Below are 16,871 nucleotides of genomic sequence, written 5' to 3'. Positions count from 1 at the left end.
TCTAATCACATTGTCACAGGGCAGAGATTTTGGGGAGAAACCAAGGTGGCTTTCTGCCACACCTGGCTCTACCTCTTGGTCTCATTTCTAGTAGTGGAATAAGTGCCTGCATTACAATCATGGTGTCAGTCCATGCAGAGACTATGAGGGTCAAATGGACATCCTGAGGGCCAGCACTTATGAAGCTGCTGGCTGAGAGGCCTGCCTGAGGCATACAAAGAACTCTCCCCCGGGGATTCTCTAGCCAGCACCTTTTAAATAAGACTAAAACTTGTAGTCTAAATAGATTTGCAGCTTTGGAAATTGTCTTCCTGGTTTCCCAGTTGGTTGTAGAGGAATGATGAAAGTGCCCGTCTGGAATGTGAGCCTTGGGAATAGGGAAGACACAGCTGTCCCAGCCTTGGACTACAGAAGTTACTTCCATGATGGAGAAAATTAGTGTAGAACCCACTTCTTGTGGCAAAGTTTACAACTGGTTTCTTCAACTTACTTTCCCTTCAGCCACAAGGAAAAAAAAAACAGCAACAAAAGGGGGGGAAAGTAAATTATAGAGAAAAGGAAGAAATAGTTAAAAAATAGTATTTAGAATGTCTATTTCACTTATGGTGACACTGGTTTTGTTAGATGCTCAGGCACATGTAGCACTGCATATAGTATACATTCTTGGAGGAGTACAGAGGTTGGAAGGGAAGAGGGAGAAAGAATAGGTATTGTATTTAGTCCAAGATACGTTGAGAAGTGGAAACAGAGGAAAGAACTCCCTATGAATTTTATTATGAGGTAGAAGATTAACTTCATCTGGACTGGATGCCATATGCAGAGAATGTAGAAATTCAGTAATTCCCAGAACACTAAGGATTAGTTAAGAAAGCTATGCCATACTTTGGAAAACCTATTACGTATTCCAAGATTAGTTTTGAAATGAAGAAACATATTGTAGGGCAGAGAGTCACGTCTTACAGAAATGCAAAATGATATACAAAGAACCAGGACTACTTCAAATCAATTAATGAATGATCAGGATGACATACTGGCAATTCCCTTCTGGTTATAGTTTGGTCTTAAAGGATGGATAATTTTCAAAGTAGTTATTTTATTAATCTTAATTGTTGTGATATGATTTATGTGTAATAAGGTTAATAACTTAGCTAAAACTATTTGACACTTTAATAGACATAGGCAACAACTTTCCCAAAATCCAGAACCAACCTACGCTACTATAGAGGCTTGTAGTAGAGTTTTCCTTTTGAGCTACAAACCCTACTAAGGGAGTTTGGAGAGAAGTCTGTAGACATTTAGGTTAAGTTTGATTATTTAGTGCATGATATAATAACATAGGCGGTGTTAAGTTTAAGGTAGGCCAAGTTAGCATTGGCCTGCTGAAGCAGTAGAAGAGCCAGAGAACATTCAAGGAAAGGCTAGCTCAGATTTTAATTAATGAAAGTTTATAGCAGTGGAGTAACTAGGGTGAGGCAACTACCCAGCCCCCAACATGGAGGGGGGCAGAAAAAAGGCTGCCACTAAAGCCATACAATCATGCCAATAGCAGGGCAGCAACTTCTGTTCCAGACACCCAGCCACATCACTGTGCGCCCAGTTACTATGCTCCAGTCTGATCACAGGATAACATACGAACATCACCCCCTTCTGACCATATTTGCCTCATTTTGATCAAGTAATATTGTAAACTTCTGTTTAAAGAAGTGGATTGCAAGGGGCTCAGTGCTTTGAGATTTATTTCTCTGGCATCCTTTGCTGCAGTTCCTGTCTACAGATGTAATAAAAATCTGAGGCCTCTTTAGGAGAACTACTTGATGCAAATACATTTCTCTGCCTTTGTGTCTGCAAGTGTGTTCCCTGGGGTTGATTCTCTCCTGCCTGGGCCCCTGTCATCATCAGTTTTAGTATAAAATAAGTGCAAAGCAGGTTTCAAATGCTACCAGAAAAGAATGGTAACACTTAACATCCAGCTTGCACTTACTTTGAACAGATATAAATGATAACAAGGCAATGGAAAACTGGAGATATTAATCATAAGAATTCACCAGATCACTTGGGGAAACAATTTTCAGTCAGTAGGTTGTTCACAGTCTGTTCCTCTTGATTTGTTTCCTATTTGTTGTTAAAATTATGGGATTGCTTATGCTCTCCAGAGACCCAACCCTTCAAAACAATTTAGCACTTGCTTACATCCCTCCATATTCAACACAGAACTTGAACTTGTGCCTTAAAGCCAATAGAATTAAGCCTGTGTTCAAAGTGCAATGCTCTTTGCTGAATAGAGGTGGTTTGATGACTCCTGTCCTGCACCACAGAACATCTTGAAACATAAGCATAGTAAATAAAAGATTATAACTGCGAATAAGGGATATTCTTTATCATGTGGCAATATGAGTATCTGCAGATAAAACAGTCCCCACCCCTCGCACCCCCATTATATTTGTGCTGAAAAAAATCTCTTTGGCTGAATATTCATGATAAAAATATAAAGCTAGTTATTAACATGAAGAATGGATTATATAAAAATGTTTGCACACACTGGTTTCATTACAGCAGAGTAGACCATTTGTGTCTCATAAGTTACATAACATACAATATTGTTTCTGTTCTGCTTGGATGTCTTTTGTATTTAACTGATCTTGGACGAATAGTTGATTGTGCATGTTCTGACTAATTATATAAGACAGCCAATCAGGAAAGATAAGCAATGCTACGGGTATGTAATTAGCCAAGTCAACCTGCTTTTCAAATTGCAAAGTTGCAGCTCAAGAATAATCACATCAGAATTTGTTGAACAATTTTTGCAAATAGTTTTGACTAACGAGTACACCTGGAAGTCATTTATTTGTGGAAACAATGTGAAAACTAAAAATGAAATTTGTCAGATGTATTATTGTTGCAAATTGTTCCCTTAGCTCCAAACACAACCTCAAAATGACTGCCAGGGTGATTTAACAGGGACAGTTAGGGGTTATTAGGTCAGTAAGGCAAGTTCAAGAAGTTGGAACTCAAATTCCAAAGATACTTGGTGCTATAGATTGAACCCTTATGCTGGGACCTATGAAAGTCCTTTTTGTACACAGCAACTTCTCAGACCTCTATAGGACACAGAGCAATGTAGCAGCAAAGGAAAAGAGACTGAGCATGACTTGAATCAGATGATATGAATAAAGGGGACAGAGGGGTCTTCTCCTACCTGCTGATGTGTACTCATGGCTTTCTCTATGAAGCCTCCCCCTGCTCCCTGTGGGGCCTCTGTTGCTGTCCGTGCTGCTAGGCTGTTTATGCCTATTTCTTCTCCCAGAGGGCTGGTGAAGTACACGGGCTGGATCACAGACACTTTCTCCTTTTGACCCTGGCTGACAGCTCTGGAGAGGAAAACAGGGAGAAAGGTCTATGAATAATACTTCAAGGAATCCAGGAAGGAAGGGAGGGTGGGGAAAGAGAGAGAGAGAGGGATGGATTGATAGATGGATACATTTCTGTAGTCCTCCATCCTCCCTCCCCTCATACACCAGTGCTTCCCTTGACGCAACGAATTTTTGCTTCCTGCCTCTTACCATGTCTGTCTGTCTGAGTTACCCTGTGCACCTTCCCCCACCCTGCCATGCCAGGAACTCTTTTTGGCCATAAGCATGCAGCTCTCTTTCTTTGCAAACTCACCGCTTTTGCTTCTTCCCCAACTGCTGGGCCGTTCTCCCCACCCCTCATGCCTGCATAAGACTGATATTCTCACTGCAAGTAGCCTGTTTCAACCTGCTGTTCTGGGGCCCTAAGGCTTAATCCAAGATAATGTAGGTTCTGGATTCCACCGCTCCTCCTCCCCCAAGAGGTGCAGCTAGACATGCCTCCTCTTTTGCTGCTCCCTCCTCTGTACTTAGAAATCAACCCAGGCAGGCTCAGAAACCAGTTGTGGTTCTCTTCCTTTGTCCCCCAGAGTCCCAGGATTTCAGAGAAGACATGTGCCAGGAACTCTGGAGCTGAACCTTGGGTGCAATAAAAGATATCGTCCTCAGAAATCCTTGCCTCGCCCATGATTTATGGACCATTGTGTCTACAAGATAACTCTTACACTACTGTAACCTCACCAGAGACACTGGCCTGGAGGATTTCAGAAGGATGGTGCAGGGCCCTGTGCACAACTCTGCTTCTAATCCTCTTCCATCCTGCCTTGCAAAACCCCTTCCCATTCCTACCTGCTTCCACATTTTCCCTCTACATTGAAACCCGTTCCATTCTTCCACAATTTGTACCTCATTTAATCCCATATTGGGGACCACCTCTTTGAGCAAGCAATCCAGGTCTGTTCCAAAACATCTCCACATGCCAAATTTATTTTCAGCCCAACCCTTGCCACAACCAAATTTATTGTTCCTGCTCCTGTTAGCATGCTGGCAGGTCCTGTGGGTCATGGCTGTATCCTGGCCCAAAGGCAGGGCTCTGGGTTTGTTTCTCCACTTGGAGAAACCAGTGGGTGGACCACTGAAGGTCAGATGAGTGGAGGGCAGATCAACACCAATTCCCCAATGGCCCTAAAGTGAAGCAGAGTGAAAGTGGAGCTGTTAGGAAGGGTTGTTGCAAGGATGCATTTGAGGATAATTGCTTACAGCAATGGCCTCCAACCTTTTTAAGTAGATCACCGTTGTCATTTAAAAGCAACCCGAGATCTACTGTGAGCTGCTGCCACCCTCCCTCCCCCACACCCAGTAGGTAAGTCTGTGGGGAGGCAAAGTGGGGTGGGGAGGGCGGATGGAGGAAAAAAATATTTGGGGGTGCACCTCCCCAGCAGGTAAGTCCCACCCAGCTTGGGCCCCACTCACCTTACCCTTGCTCCTGCCTCTGTGGCACTGTCCCTCACTGCGGGGGCCTCAATCTAGCTCCCACCCCTTCCCTCTCCCACAGACTAACCTGCTGGGCTGGGGCGTGCTCGTGAACGTGTGTGGTCACTCGGCCCCTGACCCCTGCATCGGATCGACTCCAAGAGACTCCGAGATCTACCATAAGAGGCTCCAATATCCATTGGTGGAATGAGATCCACTGGTTGTTGGCCACTGGCTTACAGAATGCCTGACTTTATTGGAGATCCAGGGAGAAAGCCTGTGCTCCCCACTCCGCACCAGCAGGCTCTCCAGGGGAAGGCACTGACCTTGGGATAAGCAAATAGGTCTGGATTTCTGTTCAGGTGTTCACATATTTTTCCAAATATTAGGCCTGCCCAGTGTCTACCAGCCCCTTTTAATCACTTTCATTTGCTCTTCCTCAAAGTGCTTGTGCAGATGTGTAGCTTCATAACGAGGAGTGACCCTGCATGAGGCTAAAGTTGGTTATTCCCAGATCCTTGTATGGCTAGGGTCATCCCATGACAGCCTCCATGAATGTCAGACAGTTCTCAATATCCTGGGGCACAGCCCTCACTGATCTGTCCGTGGGCTGCCCAGCCTCCCTTTCGTAAGTGCTACTTCAATAAGCAATCAGGTTTTGGCTAAGTTAAGACAGGAGGGTGACCCCTCCCATGGATCACCCTAAGACATGCATTTCTGAGAGTGGCAGCATCACATGTCAGGATGTTCAGAACTGTCTGATAGAGAGACACTCTTGGCTTGATGTGGCTAGAAGGTAGTTTAGTCATTGTCAGATAGGCTCCAGTTACTCATTCAAATCAAATTGAGTGAGGAGCTTGGATTCTGACTGGGTACTGGGAACAGATAGCTAGCTTCAGCCTTCAGCAGAGTCTCCTCTTTCTCTGAGCAGCACAGCCCGCTCCCAACCAGCGTTGGAAGAGTGGCTGTGAAATGACTGTGTAGCATAGGTGACAGCCAGGAGACCTTAGGTCTAGCTGCAGACTAGTTGGTGTGGCTGTCCTGAGGCCTAGCCTGAAACCACATCAGGTCTTGTGTGTATATTCAAGTGCCTGGACTCTGCCCTCATGGACTTGCACTTTTAAATGTCTCCTCCTATTCTCCTCATGTCTTCTTTCACCCTCACTCATTCCCTTGGCTCTCCACCCAAACTCTATATCTTGCGGATCCTTTCATATCATTTCTCTATGATTGCCTCTGTGCCTTCACCAAGGGGCCCTATACAGAATCCCCTTCATCCATGGGCTATGTATAACCACCCTCCTAAGTCCCACTTCAAAATATACTTCTTACCTGTAAACTGCAATTCTCCCTCAGAAGTGATTGCACCTAGTTGTCTAAATAAGGGAACAGACATGGCAGAGGACTTTGGGTACATAGTTTAGATTAGATTAGGGTTGATCATAAAATGAAGAAGCATTTGTAAATAAATCATCCAGCTTTGCTCATTGTGGTGCATGGAGCTCTCTCTCTCATATATATATAAAATCTTCTTAAATGATGTTTTTTAACTATGGCATCTTAAAGCCTCCTAAAACTAAGGAATGCACTCAAAGTTATATTTACTTCTCTGCAATCAGCAGGGACAAGGAATTGTAAGCTATTTGAGGCAGGGGCATTATTTCCTCCTTTGTTTGTAAGATAAGAATGCTCTGAGCATGGTATGATTTAAAACAAAGAGCAGTAATATTACTGCAACTGTTGACTTGCCAAATACAGCTAATTCTCCTGCTATTCAGAAAACCTAATTCAACTCTCCTGACCTAAAAATCTGGACATTTTCATACACTCAAAATATCTCTGAAAAAAAGATCCTCTCTTCCCTTGGCAGTAACTGAAAGCAAAGGTCTGCTAGAGCAGATCAAAGAACAGCTGCTGACAAAAACCATCCTCCAGCTCATGCAGAATCAGTGAACCTGGGTCTAGCTTTCAGAGACGCCAAGTAGGAATAGTTTCATTGCACTTAGTGTGAGCTGCCTGAGAACATGAAGTCCCAGATGCATGCATGCTCTTTTAAAAGGATTGTGAAGCTGGAATCAGCCCAGGACTGACTTTTGGATAACGTACAAAACACTGGTGAGGTTTGAGTTAGTTCATTTGCAGGAATCCACACTCTCTTAATTCAATCCCATAGATCCTTTGGGTTTCTCCAACATGTAACCCACTAAAGGAGAAAAGGTTACACTAGTATCACAACACTGCTATAGATCCCATTTGCTTCTACTTTGGGGGATGAGAGGTTTCGCACCTCCCCCCCATACCTTGCAAGATAAGCAGGACAGATCCTGAGCTACACTTGCATGGGGGACCTCTAGAGGGATTAATTAGCTAGGATGCCTCAGGCAGAGGTGCCATTTGTTCCATACATAATACTCATCTTTAAGTCAGGACATGTTCCAGTGAGTCAGGAGTATGCTGTGGTGTTGGTGATGCTGGAGAGGACGGTACTCTCCTGCAAATTAGTACAGATCCAAATAGCCCTGTGTGTCGCTAATGAGCACAGCTGGGATGGCTCAGTTGGAGTGTGTGCCCTAGCTTAGGTTGCTGCAGGGAATGTGATTCCCAGTGCAGTGAGAAAGAGGCACTCATTCACAAAATCATAGGACATAGAACTGGAAGGGATTTTTTGAAGGTCATCTTGTCTAGCCCCCTGCAGGTTCATCCCTCTTTCCAAACCATCGGTTACAAGCCCTTGTCTAACCTATTCCTAAAACTACAGAATCAACCCTGCTGCACAACTACAAAAGGCTGATTGCCCAAAGATGCCAAAAGCTCCCTAACCTGCCACAGGTTCAGCAAGTGATGAGGGCGGTCAGAAACTTGTCTTGCTGCCGCCAGGTTGTTAAAATGAACTGAAGAGAGCCGTGCCCCACTACAGAGACAAGCAAAAACCCTACTCTGTATCAATCCAACCATGGAGGACAATTCCTTCTGGATCCCAAATGTAGCGACCAGCCTGACCTTGAGGGGATTAGGGTGAAAAGACACACTAGGCAGGAACATCCAGATTTAAGTCCAGCAGGAACATTGGCACACCCCGGTCAAAATCCGCAGCTCTGGGTGCAGCCAACCTCCAATGCTTCTGGGGGAAAGGTGGGGGAGGGGAAAAAAAGCCTGATACATATAGCAGCAGGAAGGGGAAAAAATACTTTTGGGCTTCATATGGGAACCAGCAAAGCCCAGAAACAAGTGACTCAGATTTGTTGAACCCCCTGTCCTTGTCAGATGCTGGGCATTGCTCAAATTTGCCTATGTTCTTCACTGGATTTGAAACTCTCCTAAACAGCAGCTGAGATCCACTTCAGAGGAGACCTTATGTCAGTGTGTAATGCTGATAATGTATATGTAGGCTGTGAAGCTCTAAGGACCCTTTGGGCTGAAAGGTGTGGCACACACAAAGTTGTTTTTGCTGCTAATTCATGGGTTTCTTCGAAGAGAGCTCTTATCAGCCTCTAAAAAGACCAACAAAAATGTTTTTCCCTGGAAACTTGCTTGGCCACTGCTGGAGGCAGAAGTGTCAGAGGGGGAAACGTCACAGGCGCCCTTATCAGCTAACTCCCTCATCTCCAAGCTGCAGATGATGGGCTGTGCTCCCTGGAGGCCAGGAGTTGTGAACAGAGCTCTTGCTGCTAGATTTGCCATGGCTTTCTCCTCCGTATGACATGCATTATCCCCTCTCAGCCAGAAACTGATCCACACAAAGTAATGGAGATGGGTGTGTATGTGTTTTTCAACTTTCACCAGTGGCATCAGGGGAAGTGACCACCCAGGTGCCAACTGGGTGGGGCGGGAGGGGCACAAAAATCAACACTGTGCTGTTAGCCCAGCCACTGTCACTGCCACTGCTACTGCCACTGCCACCGCCCAGGGCATACGATTCCCCATTATGCCTCTGGCTGTCACAGATCCTCTTCAATATTTGTGATTGTACTGGTGTCAGGTACTGACACAAGTTAAGTGGGTTTTTCTTTCACTACTTGAACCCCCATCCCGTGATGCAGGTCAGGCCTGTCCTGTAAGCAAAATAAACTGTAACCACATGCTGCACACTGTAGGATACCACAGGTGTGTCTACAAGAGACGTTTATTGTGGAGCTGACTAGTTAGCTCCACAGTAAATGTCTCAGCATCTATTTATGCAGTCCTATTAGGCCTCAGCAAACTAATAAACCCCACAGCAGGGTAGGAGTTGTAAATACAAGTCCTCTCCTGCTGCAGAGTATTTTTGACCTTAGTAACAGACATGTAGACATGGACCCAGCTGGCTGGGGCATGAATATGCTTCAGTGTGGGGGCTGCCTACTGGCAGCAATGCAGCATGTTGAGCTAGATCGGAGTGGCTGGGGTTTATTGCGTCGCATTAAAGGTAGATGCACCCCACATGTCCTAACTTGACTCAGCTCTGCTAGGATGCTGTAACCCATCCATGTTGGGGAAAGGTACCACCTCCCCTACAAAGGGCAGGGTGACAGAGATACAACAGTGGTACTGCTAACCACCATAATTGGAGTTTGGTTTAGAAACCAGAAGGATATTAAAAAAAAAAATGTTGGGTTCCTTCCCCCCTTTGTCCTGGCTTCTGAGCTGTAAACAGGTGTCTCATTAGACCCAGAACTGACTGTCCTGGCATTTGGCCTGAGTCAAAACAAGAGGGGCGGAGAAGTTTACACACATCCTCTTCCAGGCTGCATTAATGCTGCTTCACCAGCAGGTGGTCAGTGAGAGCACACAGTCTGGCATGCTTGCCTTGGAAGGAACCACAATAATGAGTTAGCTGTAGAATGAGGATGTCCTGGGGAAAAAGAGTGTTAGAACATTTTATCTGGCTTACAACAAGTAGACTTGAAGTGGGTCAGTGAACAATTACATCCGTACGATCCTGGGACAAAAGGCTTGCTCCCAAGAAAAACGCAATGTTTGTTCGTAGCCTCAGATTACACTCAAGTCATGTTTTCAAACTTTCTTCTGCAAGCCCAGGGGCCAGACACCCAGAGGGGCAAAGCATGGTGGCAGGACAGTGTTGTAGAGAAGGGGAGTCCACCACAATTTGCATTTGCAAGGAGTGATGCCACCACTCAGGTTCTGTCAGTACCACCTACCTAATCCATGGGTGACAGGGTCTGATCCTGCCAGGGTCAGCAGGTGCTGGTGGAGATGCACAGGTGGCATGGGGATCCTTCCCTGAGCCATGCCTCATCTCCCTCTGACTGCTCAATCCTTCACCTACTTCCACTTCTCCAGTTGCTTCTTATCAACACCTAGGACAGAGAAGATGGTGGTGCTGCCAGCTAGCTGAGGGGCTGCAGGCCAGGGAGGAAGAAAGGCAAGGGAGCTCTATCAGATCCAGGCCACTGAGCCCCAGAGGAAGACTCAGACTGACACATAGCAGAGGAGGTCAGCCAGGGTCTAGGAGTTCAGGGACACAGAGGATGGGATAGTGCCACCTCTAGGGGGGCTTCAGAAGGAAGAAAATGGCCTATCCATGCTGGAGCCAGAGCAGACTTAGGCCAGGAAGCTGAACATGTACAGAAGAGGAAAGACAGGGATGCTGCAACCAGAAGGGCAACTGGAGTCCAGGGTGAAAGCAGGAGTGGGCAGGGAAAGCTGATGAGCCCCAGGGTGATGGGGATGTGGGGGGAGGAGGAGAGAGGAAGGGAGGGGAAAGAAAGAGGAAAGGGAGGCAGAAGGGATATGCAGATTGTAGCATGCCACAGGCTCTCTAGATTGCTCTTGGGTGTGCTAGGATGCAGCAGCCTGTTCAAAGCTAAGAAAAAAAAAACCTGAGAGCCACAGGTCTAATTGTGGTGAGAGAGGAGAAAATGAGCGGGAGAGGCAGGAACCCGGGGTGAAGTAGACTATGGAGAGTATGGGAGGTAGACACCGAGAGACAGGGAACAGTTCAAAGGCATGACTATGAGATGGAACGTCAAGGCAGAAATTGTAAGCGCCTACCTCATGTTACCACCCTTTTTGGAGGGCATAAAAGTGCCTTTAATCATCTTTTATGTAGCCTGGTGCCTGCCTTGGCAAGGATTAACTACTAGTTAACGGGGTTTCCCTATACATCCACATGAGGCTAGATCTGGCGAGTTTCGTTTTGCATGTTGCAGCAGATGGTCCTGTGAGCCAAAAAGGATTTTTCCACATGCTGTGATATACACTCAAGTTCATCACAAGTCTTAGTACATTTATGGTGTTTAATACATTTGGATATTAACTACGAACTCTGCCCACACTCCCAGGCAGTTTTGCTGTCTCTTTTACAAAGAAAATCTTACCTTTCAATCTGAATAGATTTCATTTTACATTAAGGAACAATAAGATCAAGTTTTTAAAAGGTTCCCATAGGCGAGAACACAGAGCCTGTCTCTCATCCAGAAGAGGCTGTAATCACTCTGAGAAATGCGTAAAGGGATGCTGCCTCTGCAGAGTTTTTAAAAATGTAATGGTGCGGTAGAAAAAATTAAAGGCATTTAGCCATTTCAAGCTACCCCCATGTGCTTGTGAAGTGTTTAAGTATGAATAGTTATCCTCATTTTACAAACAGAGAAATGAAATCTCATGTCCAAGGCTTGCAGATCAGTCTCAAACCCTAATTAGTATTTAGAAGTCTCGTCTTCCAAACCCCTCCTGATTCTCCAAGGAACACCAAGGAAGTGCATTGCACTTCCTCCAATGCAACCTAGAAATCCAGCGACCCACAGCACAGAAAGGGAGTGCTGCTGTTTTGTCTTTTCTTTTCTGCAAACAAAATCGGATAGAAGCAGAATTTCAACATTTGACCAATAATGAAACTTTGTTCTGAAAAGTCATTAAGAAAAAATGTTTCGCTAACCTCTCTCTTGTCTTTGGGGTACTCTGTGCCAAAGACAACTGTTTATTACAATTTACTCCAGCCAGCCCTACAAATCCAGTACGGCTCAGAAACAGGGGCAGCTGGAGTTTATTCCTCCTTGTGCATGATCATAGGATAATTTGCTAAATGCCACCTGTGCACACCCAGGTAAAAGGGCTGTGGAAGTAACAGTCAGGGCAGAATTTAGCCTGCAGACCCTCATTGTTGGTGCTGTTACATGAGATATACAGAGCCTAGACTGATATTGTAGGGCTGACAGATTTCTCTTGTAAATTAAATCTATTTTACATGGAGTCTATGAACATGGAGAGAGGCAATGAACTTGGAGCTGCAGCACACAATCCGTACAGCAGAGTTGCTTTGAAAAGCCAAAATACAATTTTAATTATTTGCATGAATCAATTGTTCCCTTACAATGATTTCTTTTTAAAAGAAAATGTAGATGCAACTGAAAATCAAAGAGGAGGCATGAATACTATATTTATGGAACTGGATCAAGACAGTCTATGAAACAATGCCCTTTGAAATAAAGTAGATGCAGTCAAGCTTCCAAAACACAGAACAGGCCTAATTCACATCTTGCTTAAATGGGGGTAAGCCAGGAATAAGTCTGCAGAAGCCAAAACACTTGCATTGATCCAAAATCATTGTTAGTGAGAGCCTGGGGATTCTGTCCTTTGTAAAGTGGAAACAATCAAAAACACATCCAGTTCAGATATGTGGGCTCAATTACTGGAGCTGGATTTCTCCCATTTTCCTGCTTGTAGTAAAATTATACAGAAAATGCACTTTGTTGTTGTTTGAGGCCCAGTGTTGCAAGCTGCCATCTGCTGTCAGCAGCTTCAGTAGCCAGACTCAGCTGTTAGAGAATTGTGAGTGCTCAGCCAGTCTCCAAGGCTGAGGCAAATCTCAACTGTTCTCTAGGACAGGGATCAGAAACCAATCAGTTTATGAACAAAGCAGCATAGGGCCTGCCAAGCCCATGACCACTCTGCCACCAGGGGCGACCACTCTTGAGGATGCTCAGCCCATCTATTCCAGTTTGCATGAGCTGGACCTAGAAATGCAGTTGTGAAGCCACTTCTGGGGCATCAGCAGCAGATGCTGTCAGACTCAGGAGACCAAGGTTTCAGGACCAGCAGCAGGAGGTCACCCCCAGGATGGCTTCACTGACCCATTCCCAGTTTGCTGCTTGTACATGGGAGTGGGTGGCAGGATGAGCTTGAAAGCTAGTCCCCCGGTCATGTCAGGCCATAGTGTAGACGCACCCATCAACTTTCAAAGGTGTCCAAGGACTAGATCCTCATAGGTCTTGTAAAACCCTTCTGTATCTAGGACTGTCTCCTCACAGTACCTAGAACTCTAGAATATTATAGTAGTCTAGAACTATCACCTAGAACTACTGGGATTAGGGGGTACCCACTGAAATGAGTAGGAGACAAGTTTAAAACTAACAAGAGAAAGTACTGCTTTATACAGTGTGTAGTTAGCTTGTAGAACTCGCTGCCACAGGAGGTTGTAGAAGCTGGTAGCATAGTCAGGTTGAACATGGGACTAGACTAATTCATGGATGATAGGTCCACTAATAGCTATTAAATAGAAGAGTCAGGAATGTATCCTCTGGTATCTCTAAACCACTGATGGTGCTAGGGATGGCAATGAACAGGGGGCAGATCACTCTAGGTATGCTATGCTCAGTGCTGCCCCTCTGAAGCATCCATTCTTGGAACTTGTAATATGTTCATGCCCGAGCTGAAGTACAGCCCCTCCTGCAACAGCACCAATCCAGGCCTTTAAGGGACAAATCCAAATAGTTCTCATAGGTTCCCCTATTTAGTCTGCTGCACACCTAATGCTAGCTGCTTTGCCTAGGAGAGAGATCAAACTGGACAGAAATCATGGTTGTCACCCAACTTTATTGAGGACCTCACAAATCCAGGAGATTTGGTTTATTCATTCCCTATGCCCTACCCTTGCTGAGCTCACCAGTCTTCCTGACTCAGGCCTATACTGAAGTAGATAACCAAGGGGTTAGAGACTCCATATCCAATCCTTTTCCCACTCTGAGCCATTCAGTCTGTTCCCCCAGGAGCCTTTACTGTAACCGTACTTCAGTTTCTGGGGGACAAAGTGTAGGTGGATCTCAAAATGAATGGACACAAGCAGTGCTGCGGTGACAAGTAGGGCGAAAATTCAGGAGCTCCAAAAAGAGAAGACAAGGCTTGTGAATGGACTGACAGCTATCCTTGCCCTCTCCCTCCTGGGGAAAGGAAAAAGCTTGATAGACATGGTTAGGCCACATAACACTTCGTGCAAACTATGCAGACTAAAGAATTTCACTTGGCATGCACTGAGGCAGCAGAGACAAGGAGAAAAAACGGGCTTAACTAAGATAACTATATCCCAGTCCCCAGGTCCTCACCCTAATCCCAAAGCATTGGACCTTTCCTGCAGTTTTTGACTGCACCAGGAATTCTCCTGAAAATCTTCCATTTCAGAAGTCTCCCCAATTCTCAGCTCTTTGCACCAAGACCCTTCCTTCACCACGAGGCTGGAAGTAGCCAGAGCAGATGCCTTGAACCACACTAACCTCCCACTTTGCCTTAAGATGCAATCCCCAAAGAGTTCCCTCACTGGGCCCAGTTCTCCACCCAAGACCACCCCCCCCCATATGTGCTACCACTGGTGAAAAAGAAAAGGGATGCATTCACCCAAGGTTTTGTTATCCTGGCTGTTGCCCTCCTTGTGGGAAGAAGAGAGAAGAGGGGGAAGGAACATGCCGCTGAGCATGGAGAAGACAGGATGGGGTAGAGAAGATTCTTATCTGCTTAGGGCCTTAAAAAAAAGTCCCCCATTCCCACACCCACAGTAGAGTCTGTCTGCCTTGGGAGCCTCTGTGCATCTGCCCCTGCAGCACAGATCATTGCCCTCATACTCCCCTTTCCAAAATCCTGGATCCTCCCATGTAACCAGTAGTCTGGGAAAGTAGAATAAGCAGCTGATCATCAAGGCTACTAATATTAGGCTAGGCTAGGTGTGAATAACTGCTTTTTGGAAAAGTGCTGAACAGAAGCTAAAAGTAAGAGCTGATGTTTTGCCTTTTGATAAGAATGAAGGCATATGTAGTCAGTAGAATCCTGTTGAAATAATCATGTCTTTGTTACCCTGTTGTCAGCTTTGGCCTTTTTTAAACAGATTCATACTAAGCTGTGGTAGTGTTGTTAAAGCAGAAGGCCCCAGCACCTTTTTCAGTGTAAACCTTTGCAGACATTACAACTAGCCTGGTCAGCACAGTAAAAGAAATATAACATAGCAAGTAACCTTCCCAAGTGGCAAGGGATAAGATAAGATGTCTCCCAGAATTGTGATTTTCACAAGGACACAAACCCCAGATAATTGGCATCTTCCAAGTCCATAGAAAAACTGGTTCAGTTCAGATCCAAAGTATCAGTGAAACAATGACATTTGAATAGCAGCAATCAGAGAATATTTAGTAAAATAAGCCACATGTAACTATTGTATGTAAATGGAGAGTGGGGGTAGGGGATGGGGATTGGGAGACTGCACCAAAGGCAACCTGCTGCCAGTGTATGTCACCTTCCTTTTCCCTCCTGTGTTTCCTCAGCCAGTATAGGTCAGAATCTGTATTGTGCTATTGTAGGTAGTTAGGCAGGCATTAAAATAAATGCTTATTCTTCTGCTTTGGGGTGTAGTCAATAAAAGGTTGGGCAATGGACGTGTCCCTTGCCTCTTTGCCTGACTTTGGTGATAGTAATACCTTACCTAAGAAAAAATGGAAGATCACTGGGAAGTGCACTCACAGAATCATAGAAAATGAGAGTTTGAAGGGACCTCAGAAGGTCATCTAGTCCAATCCCCTGCTTAAAGCTGGACCATCCCCAACTATAGCATTTCGGCCAAGTGAACCTAACCTGAGGGGTAATGGTGCCCTGAGAGAACTTGGGTTTTGCCCCCCTTCTCCTCCCCACAAAGTCAGCAGCACTGCTGCACGCAGAGGCAGGTAGGCAGGGGCACAGCCCATCAGGGAGGTGGAGTGGCATGGTGCGCCAGGCAGGTGGACAGGTAGGCACTACTGCTGCTGTGTGGGAGCAAGTTGGGCAGAATGGAGCAGGTGCCACACCACTTATATGTACCCAGTCTGGCTCCTCCTGAGCAGCAGCTGGAGGTGGGGGGCACCATGGGCTGGGCACTGCTTGTCCTGCTCAGGGTGGGAATCGGCTGGGGCAGGACAGAGAATGAGGAGAGTGTAGGCTATTCACATGTCTGTGTGCATGTGTGTGTTTGGTGCCCCCCTGACCATGGTGCCCTGGGCAGTCACCCATATTGCCCACCCCTAGGGCCAGCTCTGCAGCAAAGACTTTGTCTAGCCAGGTCTTAAAACCCATAAGGAATAGAGATTCCACAACCTCTCTATGTAGCCTGTTCCAATGCTTTACTACCCTCCTGGAGAGAAAAGTTATTCCTAATATCTAAATAGGAACAGTGGGTTTTATTTTTTCCGTCACTGTTTATACTGTCTTAAAGCTCATGAAATGCTCAGGGGCACTGTTTGTAGCCATATTAGTGTACAGGCAAAAGGAATCAGAACTCATGGTAGAGGTAATATAATTTATTAGACCAACTAGATATTTGGAAAAAAATTCAAATGCAAAAAAAGAAAAGAAAAGAAATGCTCAGTGTGCTATTCATAGTAAATTACTGCAGGGGGTGCCACGTAACAATCCATCCCACTGATCTCTTCATACTAAATAACAGCAGGAGGTGTGCTGCACACCGCTAATCCCCACTATAAACTGGTGATGTCTCTAGCTTGCAGCTCACTGATATGTACAGATGACCAAAAGTGGTGTGATTTCATTGATTAATTTAATTGAATTAAGTGTCATTCCATTAGTTTCATTAATTTTACACATATTTAAAAATGCTTTTTACACCAATGTTTTAAAAAAGTTTTATTCTTATTTTATTCTTATTCTTTTCATTCCTATCTTTATTGTTATTCTCATCTTATTTTTATTTTCCTATTTGTATGTCATCAAGTATATTTTATTCTGTGTGTAAATCCCCTTTTTTTTTTAATTTCACTCCAACAACCACCCTATAAGCAAGGCACTGAAATTCTCTAAGCATTTATA

The 16,871-nt window shown here is 45.1% G+C and overlaps 1 protein-coding gene across 1 annotated transcript in view; it reads right to left on the bottom strand.

The window, feature by feature from the left end:
- The window catches only part of KEL (Kell blood group, metallo-endopeptidase), a 33,685-nt gene extending 29,932 nt beyond the window's left edge, over positions 1-3,753 (bottom strand). The window contains exons 1-2 of the mRNA XM_019548509.1: positions 3,664-3,753; positions 3,197-3,368 (exon numbers count right to left, since the gene is read on the bottom strand). Of these exons, the coding sequence (XP_019404054.1) occupies positions 3,197-3,368; positions 3,664-3,711 (220 nt within the window). The 5' untranslated portion in view covers positions 3,712-3,753. The remainder of the gene's footprint in view (positions 1-3,196; positions 3,369-3,663) is intronic.
- Positions 3,754-16,871: the final 13,118 nt, after the last annotated feature.

The sequence above is a fragment of the Crocodylus porosus genome, unplaced genomic scaffold (assembly GCF_001723895.1).
Source record: "Crocodylus porosus isolate Cpor-Errol unplaced genomic scaffold, CroPor_comp1, whole genome shotgun sequence".
Classification (NCBI taxonomy): Eukaryota; Metazoa; Chordata; order Crocodylia; family Crocodylidae; genus Crocodylus; species Crocodylus porosus.
The sequence above is the reverse complement of the archived record's forward strand: the minus strand, read 5'-3'. Positions and strand labels throughout refer to the sequence as shown.